Raw genomic sequence first — 24,817 nt, forward strand, 5'->3', positions numbered from 1 at the left:
GAAACTTGCAAAACGAACTATGATTCCAGTCTGACCGACTTGGAAAGAACAGAGCAGTAAGTGAAGAACATTAGAGCAGGGATAGCCAACCCCTCATCCTCCAAAACTTTAGGGAGGGCATCTGGACTGATCCGTGGTACTACAGGAACGAAAATTAGCAGGCAAGGAATAATTTTCTTTTCCCTGTACGAACCCGGATCAGTCCAGACAGTGGGATTTACCAAAGCTTCCCTACTTAGGGTGGGCCCCGGATAGCCCTGCCCGAATGACTCGATCACCAAAAGAGCCAAAAACCGGTGGTTGAAGGTTCAACCGGTAGTGCCTAGCGAAAGTGTGTAATGAACTCCAGGTTGCCGCTCGGCATATTTCCTGAGAAGAGACAGAGCCACTTTCCGCCCAGGAAGCCGCCTGAGCCCGGAGAGAATGGGCTTTGATGTTCGCTGGTGGCTGCTTACCTGATCCCAGGTAAGCTGCTACTATAGCTTCTTTCAACCAGCAGGCAATCGTGGTTTTTTATGCCTTGGACTCCTTCTGAGGGCCATCCCAGAGAACAAACAGATGATCAGACAAACGGAAATCATTTGTAAGTTCTAGATAGCGAATTAGAATCCACTTGACATCCAATTTACGCAGCTCTCTGGCCTCCAAGTCCACGAAAGACGGAAGTTCCACCGTCTGATTCACATGAAAGGCGGAAACCACTTTGGGAAGAAAAGATGGAACCGTACGCAAAGAAACTCCCGAGTCCGAAAAACGTAAATATGGCTCCCGGCAGGAGAGGGCCTGCAGCTCCGAAATCCGACGGGCGGAACAGATAGCTACGAGAAACACCGTCTTAAGAGTGAGGTCCTTGAGAGTAGCGGATCACATGGGCTCAAAGGGGGTGCCCCCTAAGTTCCGGAGCACCAAGTTGAGGTTCCAGGAAGGAAACAGGGCCTGTATCGGTGGATGCAGGTGCTTCACGCCCTTGAGGAAACGGACGATATCCGGGTGTGCAGAAAGAGAAACTCCCTCACGACGGTGTAGTAGGGATCCAAGGGCTGCTACCTGAACTCTCAAAGAATTGTAGGCCAATCCCTTCTCCAGCCCCTGCTGTAGGAAAGACAGTATCTGAGCCACCGAAACAGAACGAGTAGGTGTCTCCCTCGAAGAACACCAGGATTCAAAGACCTTCCAGACCCGAACGTAGGCCACAGATGTAGAGGTCTTCCTTGCCTGGAGGAGGGTGGAAACCATGGCCTCCGGGTAGCCCCGCTTTCTCAGGCGGCACCTTTCAAAAGCCAAGCCGCAAGACAGAAGCGATCTGCCTGGTCGAAAAATACAGGACCCTGGTGCAGCAGCCATGGGAGATGGCTCAGCCGAAGAGGTCCATCCTCTGCGAGATTGACCAAGTTCACAAACCAAGCCCGACGAGGCCATTCCAGAACTACCAGTATCACTGGACCCCGATGAACTGCTATCCTGCGAAGAACCTTCCTGACCAATGGCCACGGTGGGAAGACATATAGGAGGATGTGAGGAGGCCACGGCAGAACGAGGGCATCCACGCCTTCCGCCCCGCACTCTCTTCTGTGACTGAAGAATCGCGGTGCCTTGGTATTGCTGAACGTGGCCATCAGGTCCACCCGCGGGGGGCCCCACCGCCGTACCAGGAGCTGCATCGCCTCCTCGGAGAGTTCCCACTCCCCGGGATCCAGGCACTGTTGGCTGAGGAAGTCTGCCTGAACGTTGTCCACTCCAGCAATGTGGGAGGCCGCCAACTGGGCAGGGTGAACCTCCGCCCAAGCCATCAATTTGTCCATTTCCAGAGAGGCGTGACGACTTCTTGTACCCCCTTGTCGGTTGATGTAGGCCATGGTGGTTGCGTTGTCGGAAAGCACTCGGACCGCTCAACGGTAGAGCAGGGGAAGAAACTGCTTCAATGCGAGGCGCACCGCTCTGGTCTCCAGGCGATTGATCGGCCAACGTGCTTGCAACGGCATCCACTGCCCCTGGACCGAGCTCATCTGGCATACTGGAGAGACTGGCATCCGTCGTGACGATTACCCACTCCAGCATTTCCAAGGACATCCCTTGAGCCAGATGAAGAGGGTTGAACAATTACCCAACTTGATCCATCCAAACAAATACAAGACTAAATAAATCAAAGTCAGTGAAGATAAAAGAATCTAATGGGGAACCAAAGGTTCCACACTCGCATCTGCTGAGGTTTTTCCAGAGGGTGCACTGGTGTATAAGGGACCGCCCTCTGAAGTTTGTTCTGACTCCATCTGCTGGACTGGGGACATAACCCACTGTCTGGACTGATCCGGGTACATTCAGGGAACTAGGTTTTGCGACTGGTACTATTTATACTATATTATTATCATTGTCCACTTTGGGGCCAATAAACTAGGTATTTATTACTAACTATATTTCCCCAGGAATTTAACTATTTTCCTTTTTTTAAGATAAAACCAAGATGCGAGACCGAGCGGTGATCCCTCAGGCAGTGTGGAGGCACACACATAGTCTGACTCTAGCCTGTTAAAAGCACTTCTATCTTTATTTGGTAATTACAGCAAATAAACATTAGTAGACTGTCTTATCTTCAGAACAGTGTACTCTCATTACTCACAGTTTTGTACTGCTTCACTCAGTACTCACAGCTTCGTTATAGCTCAGTGTTTGGACAGCATTATTCTACAGGAGCTGGGCCTGGTCTGACTATCCCACCTGGGTCCCAGTTCTTATTCCTCCCCTACTGGGCCCCATCCACAGAGCTCTCACTCTCTCAAGGGGAATTAAGGTGGTCCAGGCATCTAGTTTGGTCCTGCACAGGTTTAAGGGGGAAAATAAGGGCATTCTGTCACATCCCCCACCCCTCCACCCCCACTCTGCTTGGAACTGTTTGTCCAAGCATTTTCTCTCCACCTGGATCCCATCCAGGGAAGTGCCTCACATCCCCACTCTCTATCTGGCCTCCTGCCAGTTAGGCTTGGGGTCAGGGTCCTAGGGTTATGCTCACCCCCACCTACCAGGGTTACCCTAGACTGCATTTTAGTACCACCCTCTGTGAAGTGTGCAACCCCAGTCCTTTAATCAAGTTTCTTGGTGGCTCCTGGTTCGAATTCCACCCCGGCAGATCTTTTTGGACTGGCTGTGGGGCCTCCATTGGTGGTTTCCATGGTATCATCTGTAGGTGCTTTCCAGCGACTGGTGCCTCCTCTACGACATCCCTCTCAGCGCTCTCTGGCCACTTGCCTGCGCCTGTTATTGGCTCCTCTGCAGCCCCACTCACTGGGGTTTCTGCAGCACCACCCTCTAGACTCTCCACCGCAGCTCTCTTCGGAATCATCATGGCGCCTCTCACTGAGCACTCCATGGTATCTCTCGCTTGACTTTCCATGCCCTCTCTCTCTGGGCTTCTCATGGGAGTTGTTTCTTGACTCCATGTAGGTTTTGGGCACATTACAGGGTCCTCCTCGGGGCTTCCTGTAGCCCCAACTTCAGACTTCTCAATACTGCCTCCTTATGGGCAGTCTGTTCTGCCCTTCCCAGGGTTCTCTGTGACCCCTCTCTCAGGGTTCTTCATAGCCCCCTTCTCTAGACTTCTCATGGGAGCAGTTTCTGAACTCTTGGTAATATTTGGGCACCCTATGGGTCTTCATCAGGACCTCCTGTAGCGCCATCTCAGGCCTTACTGCAGCAGTGTTCCTTGGTTTCTCCTAAGTACACCACAACACGTCATTTAGCTCTTGATCCATCTTTGCAGACAACACCTATAATTCAGCTACTGTCTGTGTCCATTCCTAACTTCGGTTCTCCATCGCCCACCATTCCTCTCTCGGCATCTATAGCTTACAGGATTAGCTTCATTCTCTCCCTCAGCGCTGCCTCTTTGGCCTGGAGAATTGCCATGACATCATACTCCCGCTGGCTCTTCTTTTCTCTCACCTACACTGCAGTCTATCCACTGGATCCAGATTAGGGTTTTGGAAATACTGCAAGGCCTCTAAGCAAGTGTACTTTCACCCTAGGCCGTGCCTTGCTGCACCACTGTTTCTCTCTCTTTTCTTTCTCAAGGCAAAAATTATACACTCTCTCATCTACACTCCTAATTCAATTACCTTATGTTCCATTCTCCGGATTTACAAACCCACCAGACATCTAAGATCACTGGACAAAAACCTCTTAGACATCCCATCACCACGACAGGCCCGTCTTGACATCACCAGAAAAAGATCATTCTCTGTCATTGGACCAATCTTATGGAACGCATTACCAGACTCTTTAAGATCCATATCCAACTCCAAACACTTCAAAAAAATCCCTAAAAACACATTTATTTCAATCTGCTTTCCATATATCACACACTAAATAACATAACTACTTCTCCATCACACAGGGCACAACATTATTATATATTGATTTATTTTATATGTAAACTATTCACTGTTTTAGATTTTTATTTTTATTATATATTTTTGTAATTTTGAGCTTTTATAATTTGATAATCTTTATGTTCTTTTAAATTTAAATCTTTATTTACATTTGTTTTTTTATTTAGTTATGTAAACCATTTTGATTAAACACTGTTTGTAAAGACGGTATACAAGCACCTTTAAATAAATAAATAAAAAAAAATGTAAAAAAAAAAAAAAGCTTATATAACCAGCATTAACTTGCTTACTCTTTATTCCCTATCTTCAGCAGAGCTTCTCTCTCTAGCCAGTTTAAACCTTAATACTTTCTAGTTGTCCCTGCAACCAGACCCATGAATCAGTTTTCTCTCTACCTGAAACTTTTAAACTGTGGGGTTTTTTTCAGTGCCACTTTCTGAGCCACACCCTTCCACAGGCCTCTATGCGCTGTGCACTCCTGAGCTCTGCATCTAGTTTTAGAGCCACAGGCCCCCCTTTGTTCTGTATTTTGTTTTAAACTCACAGGTTCTCTTTAAGTGTCTCTGAAATTTATACAGACACTTTTCCTTTCTCTTCTGCAGGCTGCTTAGCTTCCAAATCTTTAGCAGGGTACACACAAAAGTTTTCTTCCTTCCCTCTGGAGGATTTGGAGGTTTTTTCTCTGTGCGATGCTTTAGGAAAAAAATCCCATGCATGACACCATATGTGGGGCCCGAGCAGTGATCCCTCAGACCTGGAAGTACAAACTTAGTCTGACTCCAGCCTGTTAAAAGACTCTCCTATCTTCAGGACAGGGTACTCTCAGTACTCACAGCTTTCAGCTCGATACTGTAACGTGCGGTCGAAGATTTCCCGTCTGTAACGTGCTGGGAGCGCACAATTCGGACGTGTAAGGCGATCCAGCGATGCAGTCTCCAGTTTCACGCGTCCTTAGCGCTTCTTAAAACAGACGCATAACCCTTTCCGCACGCAGCATGTATATGATATGCAAATGAACGAATTAGCTGTATAATGAAGGAATTAGCTATTCCCCTCCGATACTGTGACGCGCGCTCAGATTATCTCCTTTGTAACCCGCTATTTTGCCGCGTCCTTAACCTGTTAGTTTACCGCCTACCCTCTACTTGGTGTTAGTGTGGTGTTCGAAAATTAAAACGGGAATAAAGTGTAAAAAATGGGGGCGATATCGGCGCTCAAGGCCCCGTCCGGTCTCCGGTGCAGCCCCAGTCCTGTCCCCTCCTCCCGAAGCAAAAAAAAAAACCGAAAAAGTAGCAAAGCTCGGGCCTGCTACGGTAGTCCTTTCTCCCTTCTCCTCTCCTCCCGATTTCGGCGCTCAAGGCGGCCGGGTGGGCGTGCATTCATCCAGGCAGAGGGAGCCGGCGGCGAAAGCGGCCTCCAGCTCCCTCTGCCTGGATGAATGCACGGCCCCCGCCGGCAGTGAATGAATGCCCGTGCGATTTCGGCGCTCAAGGCGTGACATCACGTCACGCCTTGAGCGCCGAAATCGGGAGGAGAGGAGAAGGGAGAAGGGACTATCGTAGGCAGGCCCGAGCCTTGCTACTTTTTCGGTTTTTTTTTTTTTTTTTGCTTCGGGAGGAGGGGACAGGACTGGGGCTGCACCAGAGACCGGACGGGGCCAGGGCAGGTGAGCGGGGGCTGGGGGAAAGTTTGCCGAGCATCGGGGAACATAACTGTCCACTTCCTGGTACCTGTCATTTCAAATGTCATTTGAAATGACATTTGAAATGACAGATACCAGCGCGGCCGTGAAGCGTTAGGCCCGCGAACCCAGGATACTGTATAGGCGCGCTATACAGTAAAATGGGTTGCGCGGGCCTAACGCTTGCCTAAGGCTTCGCAGCCGCGGCATGCATTTGCATGCAATTTGAAGAGAGTATCGAGCGGTAGGTGAAGAGAACTGTACGTGCGGGGAACGAGGGTGCGCCTGACACTGCCGCACTGTTTCTACCGTGGCCTTAGAGTATCGATCTGTTTGTTTGGACAGCTACAGGAGCTGCCTTCCTCCTGGAGACCTGGACCTGGTCTGACTATCCCTACCTGGGTCCCAGTTCTTATTTTTCCCCTACTGGGCCCTGACCACAGAGCTCTCTCTCTCAAGAGGAATTAAAGTATAACAGTCATCTAGCCTGGTTCTGCACAGGTTTAAGGGGAAAAATAGGGGCATTCCGTCTCACAAAATAAAACCAGTGGAAAAAAGTGAGTGGCATTTTAGTTTAGAAAAGGTTTTCTCAGCAGGCCCCAAACATTTATGTGCTGTGAGAAGCCTAAAACCTGGTTTTCTTTTCTCTATATGTCATTTGCTATGAGGACAATTTTTAAAGGGGTACAAAGTAGGCAGGCACTTTGTATGCACATACCTTGCAGGCAATTATCAAAGGGAAACTACTCGAGTAGTTTCCCTTTGAAAATTAGCTAGAAGCTACACATGCACTTTAGACAGGTAACTCAAAATTGTCCGTCCCCCCCCCTTAACCTTGAATGAGTTACAAACTCCCTCCACTGAAATTTAAGGGCTGCATCTTGGGGCCGGTACATTTTAATTATATACAGAGATGTACACATTGGTGATGTTGCATATTAATAAAGATAGAAAGCAGCAAACAAGAGGGAAAAGGATGGGAAACAGAGGAAGGGATGGGGCAATGGCTTGAAGTAAAGGAGAGACCTTTCTAGAAATGTTATCCTTGAGGTACAGAAAGATTACTGAAATCTAAGGAAGAGGACTATACAATGGCAAAGACTATTGCCTTTTCTAAAGTATTACATGTTCATGGAAACAGAAAGACAAAACTATGCAATATAGATCATTTTAATTCCTGGCTAAAAACCCGGTGTAAGGAAAGTGGTTTTAGATACATTGGAGGGTTGGGCCGTGTCTGAAGCAATAAAAGGTTATATAGTAAGGATGGCCTACATTTGTCTGTGGCAAGAAAGAGGGTGGTCAGTGAAAACTTCAGATCATACGTTATCAGGTATTCAAACTAGGAAGCGGGGTGGCAGGAGATGGCCAGTGACATGTCATCCCGCAATATAGGAAGTGGGAAGAGAAAGTAACAAAATCAATCAGTTCAAAAGAACAGAAAAGGTGACTAGGAAGAGCAGTTGGAAAACTATGACCACAAATGCTCATAGTGTGAGTAATAAAATCCCAGACCTGCAGGCCCTAATGCTAGAGACAGAGTTGGACATTGTTGCTTTATGGACACACGGTTCACTGAGTTTCATGATTGAGATACTGCCATCCCAGGCTATAACTTGTTAAGGAAGGACAGAAAAGGGGGAGTAGCAGCTCTTTATGTCAAAAATAATATCCAGCACGTCCTGTCCTTCCATTTATATAGGACGAACAAGTAGACATGTTAAGATCCATTTAAGAGAGCATCGAAGTAGGATCAATACTGTCAATATGGAAGCTCCGATGGTAAAACATTGTGTTCAATATTCTCACATGTTCCATCATATACAATGGACTGTATTAGATTTTCAAACAAAATTAAATTACTGTGAGCAAAAATGGATATTCAAATTGACCGCACAAAGTCCATCGGCTATGAATGAGGCAGTGGATTGGGTGACTTTAATTTGACATCACATACGTGGAATGCTTTACCATTGGTCATTCAGTTTGTGAGATTGATTATTGGCTGCTGTGATATCCAAAGGCTGGTTTAAAAACAGCCCGGTAAAAATAAAATGGAGGATCGCTTTGGAAACACTGAAAGAAGGGAACAAGTGACAGCATTAAATTTTGGAGCGTATGTATACTGGGTAATGGTTAAATGTTATACTAACAAGCCAGCAATTTAAAACAAGTTGTTATTCTTTTATGCAGAATTAAAAGAAATGATATATCGCCCCTGACGAAGCATTCAAGAAACAAAAGCCGTGTCGAGCAGAATAGCATGATCGTTCCTTCAGCGTCCTAATCGCTCAACTTGAAAGGATAAGTGTTTAAAAAAAATATATAAGTTTACTAAATAATTCAAAAAACAAGTAAAATCAAGACTAATGATTATAAAGGTTAAATAAGTCTACATATGATTTTATTCATGTAGAAATAGGTATTTTATACTTTTGAAGAAGTAAGAGCATATACACACAACAAAAAGTTCTCTCCCATAATATATGAGGTCTGGTCTCACACACAAAAAAAGGTTTCCAAGCTATAGATAATGTTCTGTTGATTAAAAATAATATCCAGGCAACTGAATTGCAAGGGACATGGGATAAAGAAGAAACATTATAGACCATCCTAAAAAAAAAAGATGCTGCTTCCATTTTTACTGGTGTGATCTACAGGCCTCCAACTCAAATGCAAGAACTGGACAGAGATCTGATCAAGGAAATCCAAAAGGTGGGAAGGAAGGGAGAAGTGTTGCTTGTTGGAGAATTTCATCTACCAGATGTGGATCTGAGCATTCCTTCGGCAGAATCTACAAACAGTAGAGAGAGAGTGGATGCCCTTCAAGGGGCTCTGCTCAAACAAATGGTAATGGAACCCACGAGGGAGGGTGTGATACTCAATTTGGTGCTCACCAATGGGGATAATGTCTCTAACATTTGGGTAAGGGCTCGCCTGGGAACCAGTGAGCATCAGATGGAATGGTTTGATATCATGAATAGGATACAAAGAAGTCACACAAAGACCCGAGTTTTGAATTTCACATATATGAACTTTGTCAAAATGGGGACGTATTTGGAGGATGAACTGGAAGACTAGGAGAAAATGGGTGAGGTGGAACAACAGTGGGCCAAATTAAAAGGAGCTATTACAAAGGCAACAAATCTGCATGGTAGGAAATTAAAGAGTAAGAGGGAAAAAAACGATCTGGTTCTCAGTGGAGGTGGCTGAAAAAATTAAGACAAAAAGAACAGCATTCAAGAAGTATAGAGGATTTCCAAAAAAAAGCAACACAAGGAAGAAATTTCTGTTAAAACTAAAAAGATGAAGAAAAAAATCAGAAAAGCAAAAGGTCAAGTGAAAGAAAGGCTTGCAAAAGAGGTAAAGCAAGGTGATAAAACATATTGCAGATATACTAGAGAATGAAGGGTGGCCCGAAGTGGTATACTGAAATTGAAAAGTGACGAGGAGCACTGTGTGGAGAGAGACAAAGAAATGGCAGAAATAACAAATACTTCATTTCGATGTTTACTAAAGAACATCTTGGACAAAGTCTGTTGCTGGTTGACAAGAGCGTAAATGGGGATGGGGTAGACGAAAATCCATTTACAGAAGAGAGTGTATGGGAAAAGCTAGGAAAATTGAAAGTGGACAAGGGGCCGGATGAGGTTCATCCCAGGATATTGAGGGATCTCAAAGATATGCTGACGGGTCCACTGGAAACAGGAGTGGATCCCTGGAAACAGAAGTGGTGCCAGGTAATTGGAGAAGGGTGGTGGTGGTCCCGCTTCACAAGACTGGTAGCAGAGAGAAGGCTGGAAACTAAAGGCTGGTTAGCCTCACCTCTAGGGTGGGGAAATTAATGGAGACTCTGCTGAAGGAGTGAACTATCTACAATCAGAAGGGTTGCTGGACTTGCAAAAGCATAGATTCATGAGGGGAAGGTCCTGTCAGACAAATCTGATTGATTTTTTTGATTGGGTGACTATAGAATTGAATCGAGGAAGAGCATGCGATATGATCTCCCATACACATGCAAATAAATTCATTCCTCATAAGTTCCCTCTCTCACAGATACATTTTGTAGTTTGTGCATACCTGTGAGAGCCTATATGTGACACATAGGCTATCACAGGCACACAAACATACACTAACACAAAGACAAACACAGGCTCTCACAGAGATACACACACATACAAGCTCACACACAAGAGCCTCCTGTTGTCATTGGGTTGTGGTGGGATGAGCTCCACCACGGTTCACCAGCCTTCCTGCTTGCAGGGGGGGGTGATAGAGAAAGCAGGAGCTGTGTACGCTCATGGGTAAAGTTGTGCATGGGTGCACACACATGCACGCAAGGGAACACTGGGCCTCTTATTTTCAGCCACTAGCGGGTTGAGTTCCACCGGAGGCCTCTCTCCTTCTTTGGCTGCCAGAAGTCTCTCCTTCGTCTGCCAGAGGGTTAGGCTCTGCCAGCGACCCTGTGGCCTCTCCTGCTGCCACCAGTCCGCCACCCCCTGGATGTGCCACCCTGTGCAAATGCACGGTATGCACACCTGGTCGCACCGGGTCTGTACACGCCGGAAGGGTTAAAGATAATGAAGATATAGCAGCTGTGATTCAATGTCAAGAACTGCAGAGTCATGTATCTGGGGGTGTGGAAATCCAAAAGAGCTGAGTGTGATGGGGGAGGGATGAAAGACTGTTGTGCACGGACCAAGAGGGGGACCTTGGGGTGATAGTGTCACGCGATCTGAAGACAGCAAAGCAATGTGACAAGGTAATAGCTAAAGCCAGAAAAATGCTGGGCTGTACAGAGAGAGGAACAACCAGTAAGAAAAAGGAGGTTATAATCCCCTTGAACAGGTCCTTGGTGAGGCCTCACCTGGAGTACTGTGCAGTTCTGAAGAAGATATCTCAAAAGGGACCGAGACAGGATGGAATTAGTCCAGAGAAAGGCAACTAAAATAGTGTGGGGTCTCCATCAAAAGACTTATGAGGAGAGGCTTAAGAAACTAAATATGTGTACCCTGGAAGAGAGGAGGTGCAGGGGAGATATGATACAGATCTTTAGATACCTGAAAGGTTTTAATGATGCACAAACTTTGAACCATTTCTGTTGGAAAGGAAACAACAGAGCTAGGGATCATGAAATGAAACCTCAGGGGGAACGACTCAGAACCCATGTCAGGAAATATTTCTTCACGGAGTGGGTGGTGGATGCCTGGAATGCCCTTCTGGAGGAGGTGGTGAAGACAAAAACAGTCAAAGAATTCAAAGCGGCATAGGATAAACACTGTGGGTCCCTAAAGGCTAGAGGACGGAAATGAAGAAAAGAGTGCAAGGTGGTAACCCGCTTGGTGTAATAGTTGCTATCCTTTGCAGAAGCACAGGGATTACTACCTTTAACCAATAAGCCTTGATACTTTAAGGCTGCAACATCACTCTGCTTTGACAGTGGAGAAAAAAAAGGGGAATTGGATTCAGATAACAACCAACACAAGCCCCAACTTTTATGGTCTGGGGGTACTGATATGCAGAAATAAGGGAAAAAGGATAGGACTGCATTTACAGCCAGGTTCAAAAGCAAAGTAAGTAATCGTTCCTGGAATTTTCAGGAAGACTTCTCACACAGTAAAAATGCTGCTAGCAGTAATTTTGTATGGATTTGACAGTTGCTTGGTTTTGGATTGTATATATTACTACCCTTATTAGGATTGGGGGTAACTGCATGGACTCCTCTTAAGAGAAACTTGGGGGTGACCTACACAGTGCGGTAGATATTTATTTATTTATTTATTTAGGCATTTTATATACTGTTGTTCCAAGAAGATCCCAACGGTTTACAAAAGCAACATTCAATTTCTAGGTCAACACCTCATCAAAAACATGTTAACTAGTGAGCTAGGACAGTAGTTTGTGATATATAAGTTCCATTTCAATAATCTTCACATATTAGTTAGAAAGTTGTCTTAATACACTTTACATCTCTCATTACTTATAGCTCATTCTTCTAACATTATCTATGTTTTTGATAGTGGAGTTCTCTGCATATAGATATTTTCAGTTAGATCATATGCATTGCTGAAGAACCAGGTTTTCAGTTCGTTTGAAATTCTGTTATCAGACGTAACGTCTCTGTTAGAGAATTCCACAACTTGGGGCCAGCTATGGAAAACATTTGGTCTCTTATTTGTGTTAGATGTGTACTCCACATTGTAGGCACAGTTAATAGTCCTTTGTTTTGCGATCTTAGAGGCGTTACCATAAGACCTTGCTGGGCAGACTGGATGGACCATTTGAACCTTTTCTGCTGTCATTACTATGTTACTAAGAGAGACGAAGAAAGTAGAGGGAAAGCAAGAACACAGATGTTATATCCATGCTCTCAGCCTCTAAATTCATATTTATATTTATGAATGTATCATTGTGATCTGCACTGAACAATTGTAACTGGAGGATGCGGAATATAAGAATCTATAAATAAATAAACTCAGAGAACTGACAGAAATTTCAAGGGTCGTTAGATCAGATATAGCAGGGTGAGATCCAGAAATAACAGTGTTATCAGGGAAAGCATGAATCACTGGTAAGCATTTAACTCTCTTGTCATGAACTAGGCCCATATAAGTACAAACTAAGCCCCCTGCACTTTCTTTGCCCAGGATGCCAGCCAAATGCTCAATTCTCCCCTCCTGAGATTTCATCCTCTTATTCTGGTAATTCATACCAAAAAACCACACAGCCCACCTGATGGCCTCCTACTCCTCCCCCCACACAGAATTTGGGAAGCCCAAGATGTCTTCTCTGACCTGCGTATATCAGCTGCTCTTCTCGCAGTGGCCGCTTCTCCCAGTTTGAGAGCTGTTGGGTCTTATCCAGAGGCTTCCCCAGCACATGCTGCACCAGCAGACTGAGCCCCTTCTCAGGTTGCCGGACCCTCCTCTCCTCTTCATCTGGCAGGACATCAACCTTCCTGCTGCCCTCAGCCCTGCCAACCTTACACTTCTGGAGCTGGAGACAATGGTGGGGGGTTGGGGAGGGCAATAACAAGAACAAGAGTTTGTTAGATAACATCACGGAGAAATTATCAGCATTATCTGCATAACGCAAACTACATGTATGCAATGCTGCACAGACACGCAATCTCAATTTCCAGGAAGTATTCAAAATTACTCAAAATGAACATGGGGAGAGCAATTTTCAAAAGCCATTTTAACCCTGTAAATGTCTATTTAAGTGGGTAAAAGGGCTTTTTGAAAGTGCCCACCGTGTATATGGAAACAAGTAGGCACGTACTTTCACCCACATTTTGCAGAAACACTCTCAGGGTGTGTAGCTTTTAAGGGAAAAAGTAACCGCAGAAAAATCAGATGCAAATCTTTGCTCGTACTATATTCCTAGTCAATTTTCAAAGAGAAAAAAATTGCCCCCTTAACGTTAGCTTCCACTGCTAATACTGAAACCCCTCCGGCTACCTGTGTGCTGCTGCTCTGAGGGGTGGGGGCAGGGGGAAGGGCCATCAGTTACATTTTATGTTTTGGAAGCTGAAAAACTATAATATCCAGATTTGTAAGCATTTCCATTTTTTTTAAATCAAAATAAGAATTATAAACAAAAATAAATAGTATTTGAAGATAAAAATAAATACTTCCATCGTCAGGGTTCTGGAAGCAAAATCATTCTAAACGAAGGTTATTTGGAGGCCTGGGCTACTCTGGGAAGTTCAGCTCAAGTCATCTACATTCACTGGGCAAATAGCTTTTTCACACGAATATTTACTACAGAATGAAACAAGCTTGGAGAAGAGACGACTGAGGCGGGATATGACAGAAGTCTACAAAATCATGAAAGGAATTGAACAGGTTTATATAAATCGGTTATTTACTCTCTCAGATAATAGAAGGTCCAGGGGGCACTCCATGAAGTTAGCAAGTAGCTCATTTAAAACAAATCAAAGAAAATTCTTTTCACTCAGCGCATAGTTAAGCTCTGGAATTCATTGCCAGAGGATGTGGTTATGGCAGTTAGTGTAACTGGGTTTAAAAAAGGTTTGGATAAATTCCTAAGAAAAATCCCTAAACTGCTATTAATTAATAAGCAATAGTAGCTTGAAATCTATTTAATGTTTGGGTATTTGCCAGACACTTGGATTGGCCACCTTTGGAAAAAGGATGCTGTGCTTGATGGACACTGGGCTGGTTTTCAGGCTATTCACAATAACTACGCATGAGATATATTTACATGCACTGCCTTCACTATATGCAAATATCTCATATGCATATTCATTTTGGGTAATCTGAAAATCTAATCACATTGAGGGTCTTGAGAACCAGGTTTGGGAAACTATGGTCTAAGACCCTCCCTCTTGCATTCAGGTGGAACTGCTTTACCTAAAACATCCCAGGCAGCTCTCTGTCTGTCCTGATCTTAAAAACAAACATTCTATGACAGAGATTCCACCACTTCCCTGAACAACAGGTTACAGTACTTAACTATCCTTACAATACACCAGGGGTAGGCACCTCTGGTCCTGGAGGGCCACAAACAGGCCAGGTTTTTCAGATCATCCACAACGAATATGCAAGAGAAATATTTGCATACATTATGGCAGTGCATGCAAAAATCTCTCATTCATATTCATTGTGGACCTCCTGAAAACTAAATCTGTTTGTGACACCCTAGGACCAGAGATGCCTAATCCTGCAATACACTGAACAATATGATTCAACAACATGAAGTCCTGGGGGGCAGGGGAAGACATTCTGAAAGAGCGAGGAGAAAAAATACAAAGTAACTTATAGTAACATAGTAATGACAGCAGAAAAGAACCAAATGGTCCATCCAGTCTGCCCAACAAACTTTTTATGGTAATATCTAGTGCGTCATGTAGCTGACACCCAGGTTTCTCTTAAGGGTAGGCGGCACAGTTACTACCAATCCTTATTATTATGAAGGTAGTAATATTTACTATCAAAAACCAAAAGTCAAGCAAACTCATAAAAAATTATAGCCTTCCTGAAAATTCCGGCAATGCTGACTCGTTTTGCTTTTGGACTTGGCCATAGAAGCTTATTACCTGTGCTTATTACCTTATCTCTGCATATCAGTATCCCCAGACCGTAAAAGCTAGGGCCCGTGTTGGTTGCTGTCTGAATCCAATTCCCCTCCCTCCCCCCACCCCCAATGTCAAGCGGAGAGTGATGTTGCAAGTGAGTCAAAATTATCAAGGCTTAGTTGTTGAGGGTATTAATCCCGGTGCTTCTGATAAGTGTAGTAGTATCTGTCGCACCGAACAGCTTATCCCCCTGTACTCTTTTTTTCATTTCTATCCTCTAGGGATCCACAGTGTTTATCCCATGCCACTTTGAATTATTTGACTGTTTTTGTCTTCACCACATTCTCCAGAAATACATTCCAGACATCCACCACCCTTCTCTGGAAAGAAATATTTCCCGACATTGTTTCTGAGTTGTGCCCCTAAAGTTTCATTTCATGACCTCTAGTTCTACTGTTTCCATTCCAACGGAAAAGGTTTGAAGTTCGTACATCATTAAAACCTTTTGGGTATCTGAAGGTCTGCATATCTTCCCTGCACCTTCTCCTTTCCAGAGCATATATATTTAGATCTTTCAGCCTCTCTTCATAAGTCATTTGATGGAGAACCCCTACCATTTTGGTCACCCTTCTCTGGACTGCCTCCATCCTGTCTCTACCCCTTTTAAGATACGATATCCAGCACTGAACACAGTACTCCAGGTGATGCCTCACCAAGGATCCATAAAAGGAGATTATCAATTCCTTCTTCTTACTGGTTAATTCTCCTCTCTATGCAGCCCAGAATTCTTCTGGCTTTAACTATCACCTTGTCACATTGCTTCACCATCTTCAGATCTCCAGACAGAATCACCCCAAAGTCCCTCTCTTGGTCTGTGCACAATAATCTTTTACCCCCCCCCCCCAATTCAGTTCTTTTGGATGACCCCACCCTAGATGCATGACTCTGCATTTTTTGGCACTGAATCCCAGCTGCCATATTTTTGACCACTGTTCAAGCTTTCTTAAATCATGTTTCATTCTCTCTACTCCTTCTGGTGTGTCCTCTGCTGCAGATCTTAGTATCATCTACAAATAGAAAAACTTTACTTTCTATCCCTTCCATAATGATGCTCACAAAGATATTGACAAACATCGATCCCTGTGGCACTCCACTTAACACCGTTCTCTCTTCAGAGTAAGTTCCATTTACCATTACATGCTGTCTTCTAGCCATCAACCAATTTGTAATCCATGCCATCACTTTGGTGCTCACTCCTAAGCTTCTAATTTTATTCACATGCCTCCTATGCAGGACCATATCAAAAGCTTTGCTGAACTCCAAATAGATCACATCACGTGATCTTCCCTCAATACAATTCTTTAGTTACCCCATCAAAAAATCAATTTGATTTGTCTAACAGGACTTTCTCCTGGTGAATTCATGCTAGTTCGGGACCAGCAATCTTCTTACCTATTCACTATCCTTTCCTTCAGCAGAGTCTCCGTTAATTCTCCCACCACAGAGGTGAGACTAACTGGCCTGTAGTTTCCAGCCTCTTCTCTTGTGAAGCGGGACCACCACCACTCTTCTCCAATCATGCGCCACCACTCCAGTTTCCAGGGATCTACTGAAGTCCTTCAGCAAACCTGCCAGCACATCTCTGAACTCCCTCAGTATCCTGGGTTGAACCTCATCCGGCCCAATGGCCTTTTCCAATTTCAGTTTTTCTAGCTCTTCCCATACATTCTCTTCCATAAACAGAGTTTAGTCTACCCCATCCTCATCTGCGGTCTTGTCAACCAGCAACAGTCCTTCTCCAGGGTCTTCTTTAATGAACACCGAACTGAAGTATTTGTTTAATATTTCTGCCATGTCTTCATCTCTCTCCACACAATGCTCCTTGTCTCCTTTCAATTTCACTATACCACTTCGGGTTATCCTTCTTTCTCTGATATATTTAAAATTTATTTTCTCACCTCACTTTACCTCTTTGGCAATCCTTTCTTCAGTTTGACCTTTCACTTTCCTGATTTCTCTCTCTGTTTCCTTCAGTTTTAACAGATATTCTTCCATGTGTTCCTTTTTTAGGATCCTTTATTCTTCTTGAATGCTGTTCTTTTTGTCTTAATTTTTTCAACCACATCCTTTGAGAACCAGTTTGGTTTCTTTTTCCTCTTATTCTTGTTTACGTTCCTAACATGTAGATTTGTTGCCTTTGTAATAGCTTCTTTTAATTTGGCCCACTGTTGTTCCACCTCACCCATTTTCTCCCATTCTTCCTCCAGGTACTTCCCCTTTTTGACAAAATCCGTATTTTTGAAATTCAAAACCCAGGTCTTCGTGTGACTTCTCTGTAATGTATTTGCAATCTCGAACCATACCATCTGATGATCACTGGTGCTCAGGTGAGCCCCTACACAAACATCAGAGACTTTATCCCCATTAGTGAGCACTAGATTGTGGATCACACCCTCCTTTATAAGTTCCATTACCATTTGTTTGAGCAGAGCTCCTTGAAGGGCATCTACCATCTCTCTACTTTATGTAGATTCCGCAGAAGCGATGCTCCAATACATATTCATCAGATTAAAATCTCCAATGAGCAGCACTTCTCCCTTCTTTCCCACCTTTTGGATGTTCTTGATCAGATCTCTGTCCAGTTCTTCCGTTTGAGTCAGAGGCCTGTAGATCACACCAGTAAAAACTGAAGCACAATCTTCTTTTTTAAGGATGGTCCATAATACTTCTTCTTTATCCCACGTCCCTTGCTATTCAGTTGCTTGGATATTGTTTTTGACATAAAGAGCTACTCCTCCTCTTTTTCTGTCCTCTCTGTTCTTCCTTAAGTTATAGACCAGAATGGCAGTATCCCAATCATGAGACTTAGTGAACCATTTCTCCATAACAGCAACAATGTCAAAATCTACTTCCATCATTAGGGCCTGAAGATCTGGTATGTTATTGCTGAGACTATGAGCATTTGTAGTCATAGCTTTCTACCTGCTCTTCCTAGCTGCCTTTTCTGTTTTCTTTGAACCTATTGATTTTGCTGCTTGCTCTTCCCGCTTCCTATATTATTAGAGGAATAAAAATCAATTTTTCATCTGGCTTAAAAAATGGACAATGATAGGCAGATTGGATTTCAGAGCTACAGATCAGTTTAGCCTTTTAAATCTTTTTTTTTTTTTTTTTAAGCACACACAGAATTATGGTCCAGGGAAACTAGAACCATTTCCTCACAGAACTCAAAAAGCCAATATCAAAACTTTAAATTGTACTCTTAGTCTGGCAGGAAGGCAGTGTAAGGAGAGTAGCAAAGGAGAAGCAAGAGTGCCTTTTATACAGCCCAACACAATTCTCACTGCCACATTTTGGACCATCTGAAGCCTGAACACCAGTATCAAAGGAGACCAATGTAAAGGCCATTGCAGTAGTCCAAATGAGATATCACTATCGAGTAAACTATTGTCCTAAATGATTTTTGGTTCAATAATGGGTGCAACCAACACACTGAACATTCAAAGTAACACCCGACTCCACCACATCTGAGGGCATAGCTTACAAGAGTTGAAACTCACAGGCATCAACATTGCCAGTAGATCAATATTGCCAATACTGAGAACCTGTCTTTTGCCTGTTTAAAAAAAAGTTTATTCTGTAACAACCAGGCTACTATCACCTTTATTATTGGCTGTATACCAATGCATTATCTTGACTTGATCAGCAGATGATTTATACATCTGCATAAATATATCCATGCAGCCCTACAGTATATATCCACCTTAAGACTTGCCATACTGGGTCATACCAAAGGTCCATCAAGCCCAATATACTGTTTCCAACAGTGGCCAATCCAGGTCACAAGTACCTGTTAAGATCCCAAGATGGAGATACATTCCAAACCAGTAGATTTCTGCAGCTCCACTTTAATATTGGTTTATGGGCTTTTCCTCCAGGAACATTTTTAAATGCAGCTACACCAATAGCTTTCACCATATCCTCTGGCAAAGAATTCCAGAGCTTAATTTTGTGTTGAGTAAAACATTTTCTCTTATTAGTTTTAAATATATCACCTATTAACTTCATATTCATGCAGCCATCTTCTCAGAGGCTGTATGAAATTATTGAACTTTATAGGTAACAACGATGAGCCCTGGGGAAGCCCACAGGGCATATTCACTGGAGAAGACACAGAACCCTTGACACAAATTGAGGCTAAAGCACATATGCATTTTGCAACTAAACGAGTTATTTGAAATTTTCCCCCATTATGATTAGCATTGTGTAGAACTCTCATACACTGACTCCATCTAATATCAAAGTTGCACCACAAGCTTGCTTGTGAGGTGATATCTGACACTGCATTTCTCTTACCTTTTTATGAACATTGAGGAGATCCACCATCCCCTGCACCTTCTTATCAAGTCCTTTCAGAGCAGGGTAAGTAACAGCTAAGCTGTGCAGATCCCCTGCCATCCCGTATCCTATGCACAGAGGAACAGAACCAGAGCCAGGACTTCAAAACCAGGCAAGGACATAGCCAAAAGGTCTCCAAGTCTATAACAAAGTAGCCCATCACATCCTGTGTTCATTTCTACATTCCTGTGTATATCTCCTTCTACAGTGCTGTTCATGCCAGCACTATCACAAATTCAGAGAGAACGATATTCAGAAACTGGCCAGCTAGCAAAGCTAGCTGGATAACCCAACCTACCCTTGAGCTAACTGGAAAAAGTTTAGCCAGATAAAGAGTTATCCAGCTATCTTGAGGCCAGTCAGCACAGTGGGATTTTCAAATCCTGCCATTTGTTCAGCTAAGCCCAAACTTAGCCAGACAAATGATGCTGAATATGAACTTCATTAGCTTAGGCCTTAATATTATTTATGCATTTTTGTAGTGCTGTTATCCTAAAGGGCCATATTGTTTAACACAGAGTACATTAGAAATGTGTTTGGGGATTTATTCTTACCGATATTGTTGGTATCACATGTTAAAACTCAATAAAACAGATTTGAAAATGATGATACATAGGAGCTTTGGAGAACACATAGAACCTCCCTTATGGGTTACATCAGAAAGGGGGGACTCCAAGGCCTCACAAGCCTACCTACCTCCAGTAAATCTGGATAAAGCAAAGTTGATTACCTGTACCAGATATTCTCTGAAGACTGCAGTTTACCATTCACATAGGGGGTCATATTGTATGATTGTGCTGGGCGCTGAATAGACAATTCTTCCAGAGATTTTTTATACAGGAGTTCCCATAGAGAGCAAACTGGTGGAGTTGAGTAGCAGGAGTTCATATTCTGCTGTCGCCCATGTCTCCCTAATTTCTAACAACATAGTTTTGACCATGGAGAGAACAACTTTAAATGCGAGGTGGATAAGTTTATATGACTTGTGAACTGTTGTCTTCAGAGAACACCTGTTACAGGTAAGCAACTTTGCTTTTTCTGAAAAAACAGGTTTGATAGTCACAGAAGTAGGATTCTTTACCTAAGGATTGCTTTCACCAAAATATGGGGGGAAGCCCACAAAAAGCTAGCACTGGCTTCCAGTACCTTTCAGAATTCAGTTTAAGATCACCTTGTTGTTTAAAGCCCTGAATGGTCTTGGCCACTCTTATTTGAGAGAATTTCTGACACTCTATGTACCACAGATACCATCCTAAAAAACGGGAAGGTTAGTTGAAGCAAAGAAAAAAACCTTCTTGTGTGTGGGCCCTATCTTATGGAACTCTCTGGGCAATGGCAGGCTACTTGGGCCTGGTAGATGGGCAGTTTTACAAATATAAGGCAGGAAATATATTTTTGAAATGTTCGGCTGGCTGTGGGATGGCCCCAAGACCGACCACCCTCATCCCAAGATGCCATGCTTTCCTCTTCACGACATGGATGCAGCCATCGCTATCGCCCAGGATATAGGACTTGCTGAATGATGTCACAGGAAGCTGGCTGTTTTAACCCAGCCTCAGCACTAGGTCCTCCTGCATCCTTTGCAGTAAGTGTTGCTCTTTTGTCTGCCTTGCCGTTGTCTTGCCTTGCTTTGCTGTTACCTTACCCTCTGAGTCCAGTTCCCTGCTCCCCTCCTCAGTCCAGCCTTGCCTTGTCTGTCCTTGTCCATCTCTGCTTGACGTCTGGCTTTATTTATTTATTTATATTTTTATATTCCACTTTTCACACTTTTTTCAGCACTTTCCCTATCCCCAGAGGGCTTACAATCTAAGTTTTTACCTGAGGCAATGGAGGGTAAAGTGACTTGCCCAAGGTCACAAGGAGCAACAGTGGGACTTGAACCCTGGCTAGGCCTCCACTCCGGTTTTGACCTTGGCTTTGGATTCTAACTATGCTTCTTGATCGCTGCTTGCCCTGCTTTTGCCTGAATCTTGATGCTGCCTGATCTCCATTTGCCTCAACCTCTGCCTGGATCTCAACAATTCTAGTCCACCGCCTGCCCTGACCTTAGCTTGCTACTCAACTCCACCAGTTTACTCTCTCTGGGACCCTTGTCTAAGCCCTGCTATCCGTTGGAACCCAAGGGCTCAACTTATGAGGAATGAGGATAGTATTAAGTGAAGCCCTAGATCATATCCAAGTAGAACGTGTCCACCTATTATTGGCGTGGGCCTAGTTGGCTTGCCTGTTAAGCTGCATCAACCATGCCACAACTAAGGACTCACACTCTGCGATACCTATTTTTCATTTTCACTTTCTTTTTGTAACATAGAAGAAAAACTAAAATAATATAGGGAGCAATTTTGAGTAGCCGATGAAGTTTGTACTGTATGGGAGAACATACTGATTTTTCTGTCTTTTGGCCTTTTCCCTGAAGCCAAGGAATACTCCACATTATCACATATGGTGGTAGCAATGGGATCCTCTTAGTCTAAGCCACACCACAAACTAGGGAACCCATGCTATTGCTTTTTGGCTTCTGGGTCTGCTTGCAGCAGCAGCCCTGAGAGCTAAATCCATCAGGCTAAAGGGACTAGCCCTTGCTGTATAGAGAGGGAATATTTAGTGAGTCAGAGCTATACAGGCTATGATTTTTTTGGAAGAAAAAAAAAGTGTCCCTTTTTTACTTTTTTTATTGTGCAAATGCTGTAGGCCTCAGAGAGCAGAAAAATGGCTGCTACATCTGGGCACCTGCTGAGTTAACATAGAGCACTTACCCTAGGATCTCACAGAAGGCTGCAGCAGCTGCAGACTATCGTCCAGGGTCAGTGGGCCCATAAAATGTTATAAGGGAGGTTTGACCAGCAACAGATTTCCTTGACAAAGATAGCACAAGCTGTGCAATCTACCTCACCCTATCTATCTGGATCCCATGATACCTAAGCAGACTCCACAAGAAAAACCTGACTGATTCCTAATGAGCTTTGAATGCACGCCCAGCTAGAAGGATGGGCAGATTCCACTTAGACTTGGCCAATTTGCTGACAAGCAGCAAACAAATTGCTTTCCAGGTCACAAATCCAGATTAAGGGTCAGCTACATGGAGATTAAGCCTGCTATCCTTGAAGAGGCAGGGCGCACCCTAGAAGTGCGGCAGCAGCTCTGGCAGAGAGTCCTCCACCCTAGAGTAAGCCCACAGAGTCTCTTCTATCAGCTAAAGGATATAGGATGGCTACAGCCTGATGGGAAGAAGAGGCCAAACCGGACCTACTGGAACAGTTTTTAGATGGCTTGGACCCACTATGAAGCAGTGGGTATGCCAACATCTGAAGTTTACACTAGAAATAACCCTGGAAGTTACAGATGCTTTCCACCAAGCCCAGTTGTTGGCAGTGTGTCCCAGACTACAGGCAAAATGGTCACCACCAGATGCCTGTCCCAGAACTCAGAGGAGATCTGACCTGGGTCCCTATACCAGCCACAAGATACAGGCTCACCACTCTGCTTTAGTGGTGGGGAGAGGGGCTATTTTGAGAAGGACTGTCACCGGGTGGAGGAAGAACCTATGGATGTCAACCTGATGACAACACATTTTTGCAACTTTGTGGACATTTCTGTCCGGTTGAGATGGATGGGTCTTATGCTCAAGAGTGACTCTGGAAGTGTAAAGACTCATTTGGAGAGAGGTACTCAAGAGAACACAAACTGACTATAAAAGCACAGTGATTCTAGCCTATATCCATGGAAACCAACAGCGCCATAGTTTTTCCAGCCTGCCGCTGTCAATAGAGTGAAAACAAAGTGGCGGTCTTACAACCACTTCAATAGGTAAAAAATTCTTCTAATACATCTATGGCACTTTTATTATAGTTTTTACTATAATTATTCTTAAAACTATTCTATCAATAGATTTTACTATTTCACAATTTTAGTTTTGTGTGCATTACAGATAATTTTCAGTTTTGTGTTTTCTCCTTTTCAAGTTTGTTTCTGCTGATGAATATTTCTCTAATATGCAACTGTAGCATACGAGATATTCATGCTTCTCTGTAATAATGTGTTCGTGATGGTGCCAATTTAAGTGGCTCTTAAGGTATTTATTTTGAGTTTATTTGCTTTGATATACATTTGTACATATTAATGTCTTAAGAAGGTTTAGCCTGAAAAACACCCACATATCTTCTTCCCTCTTTTTCCCTCTCTTCCCTCTCCCCTCCCCGCTTGTCTTCTTGTTTTCTTCTTTTTTCTCCCTTTTTTGCTCTCTTTTTTTAACCTTTTTCCACTCTGTCTTTTTTCCAGTTTTTTTCCCAATTTTTTCTCCCTTTCTCCCTTTTTTCCTCTTTTTCCTCTTTTCCCCCTTTTTATGTTTTTTCTTTTTTCCAATGTACACCAACAATAATTTTTGATAGACATAATAATTAATTTTATATAGTTTTTTTATTCATCAAGTCTTTTACTTATCAAGTTGTTTATATATAAACATAGAAACATAGAAACGACGGCAGAAGAAGACCGAACGGCCCATCCAGTCTGCCCAGCAAGCTACGCACTTTATATTTTTTTTTTCCCCATCTTTTTCTCTCACCCACCTGTTACTATTGGCTTACAGTACCCTCCAGCCCTAATTCCCCTCCACCCCACCACCAATGTAGAGAGCAGCGCCGGATCTGCATCCAAGTGAACATCCAGCTCAATTAGGGGTAGCAACCGCTGCAACAAGCAGGCCACACCCCTGCCCCATACTCTTACCCACTCCTGTTTTTTTTTTTTGGAGATGGCAGCCCTCCATCCTTCTGCTCCGTGAAGGTGGAACACCAACCACTGGCCACTGGCATCCCGCTCCGTGAATGCCTCTGTGGCTACTGCCGCTCCGTGCAGTGTTTTGCTGCCTCCTCTTTATTCACGTCCTCTAGACTTGATGGACCCACAGTGTTTATCCCACGCCCCTTTGAAGTCCTTCACAGTTTTAGACTTCACCACTTCCTCCGGAAGGGCATTCCAGGCATCCACCACCCTTTCCGTGAAGAAATACTTCCTGACATTGGTTCTTAGTCTTCCTCCCTGGAGCCTCAGCTCGTGACCTCTGGTTCTGCTGATTTTTTTCTGATGGAAAAGGTTTGTCGTAGTGTTTGGATCATTAAAGTTTTTCAAATATCTGAAAGTCTGAATAATATCACCCCTGCTCCTCCTTTCCTCCAGGGAGTACATATTTAGATTCTTCAATCTCTCCTCGTATGTCATCCGATGAAGACCCTCCACCTTCCTAGTCGCCCTTCTCTGTACCGCTTCCATCTTGTCTTTGTCTCTTTGTAGATACGGTCTCCAGAACTGAACACA

The 24,817-nt window shown here is 43.8% G+C and overlaps 1 protein-coding gene across 1 annotated transcript in view; it reads right to left on the minus strand.

The window, feature by feature from the left end:
• The window catches only part of EXD3 (exonuclease 3'-5' domain containing 3), a 999,700-nt gene that overhangs the window by 557,825 nt on the left and 417,058 nt on the right, over nt 1-24,817 (minus strand). The window contains 2 exon segments of the mRNA XM_029613511.1: nt 12,858-13,059; nt 19,460-19,569. Coding sequence (XP_029469371.1) covers nt 12,858-13,059; nt 19,460-19,569 — 312 coding nt within the window.

The sequence above is a fragment of the Rhinatrema bivittatum genome, chromosome 8 (genome assembly GCF_901001135.1).
Source record: "Rhinatrema bivittatum chromosome 8, aRhiBiv1.1, whole genome shotgun sequence".
Classification (NCBI taxonomy): Eukaryota; Metazoa; Chordata; class Amphibia; order Gymnophiona; family Rhinatrematidae; genus Rhinatrema; species Rhinatrema bivittatum.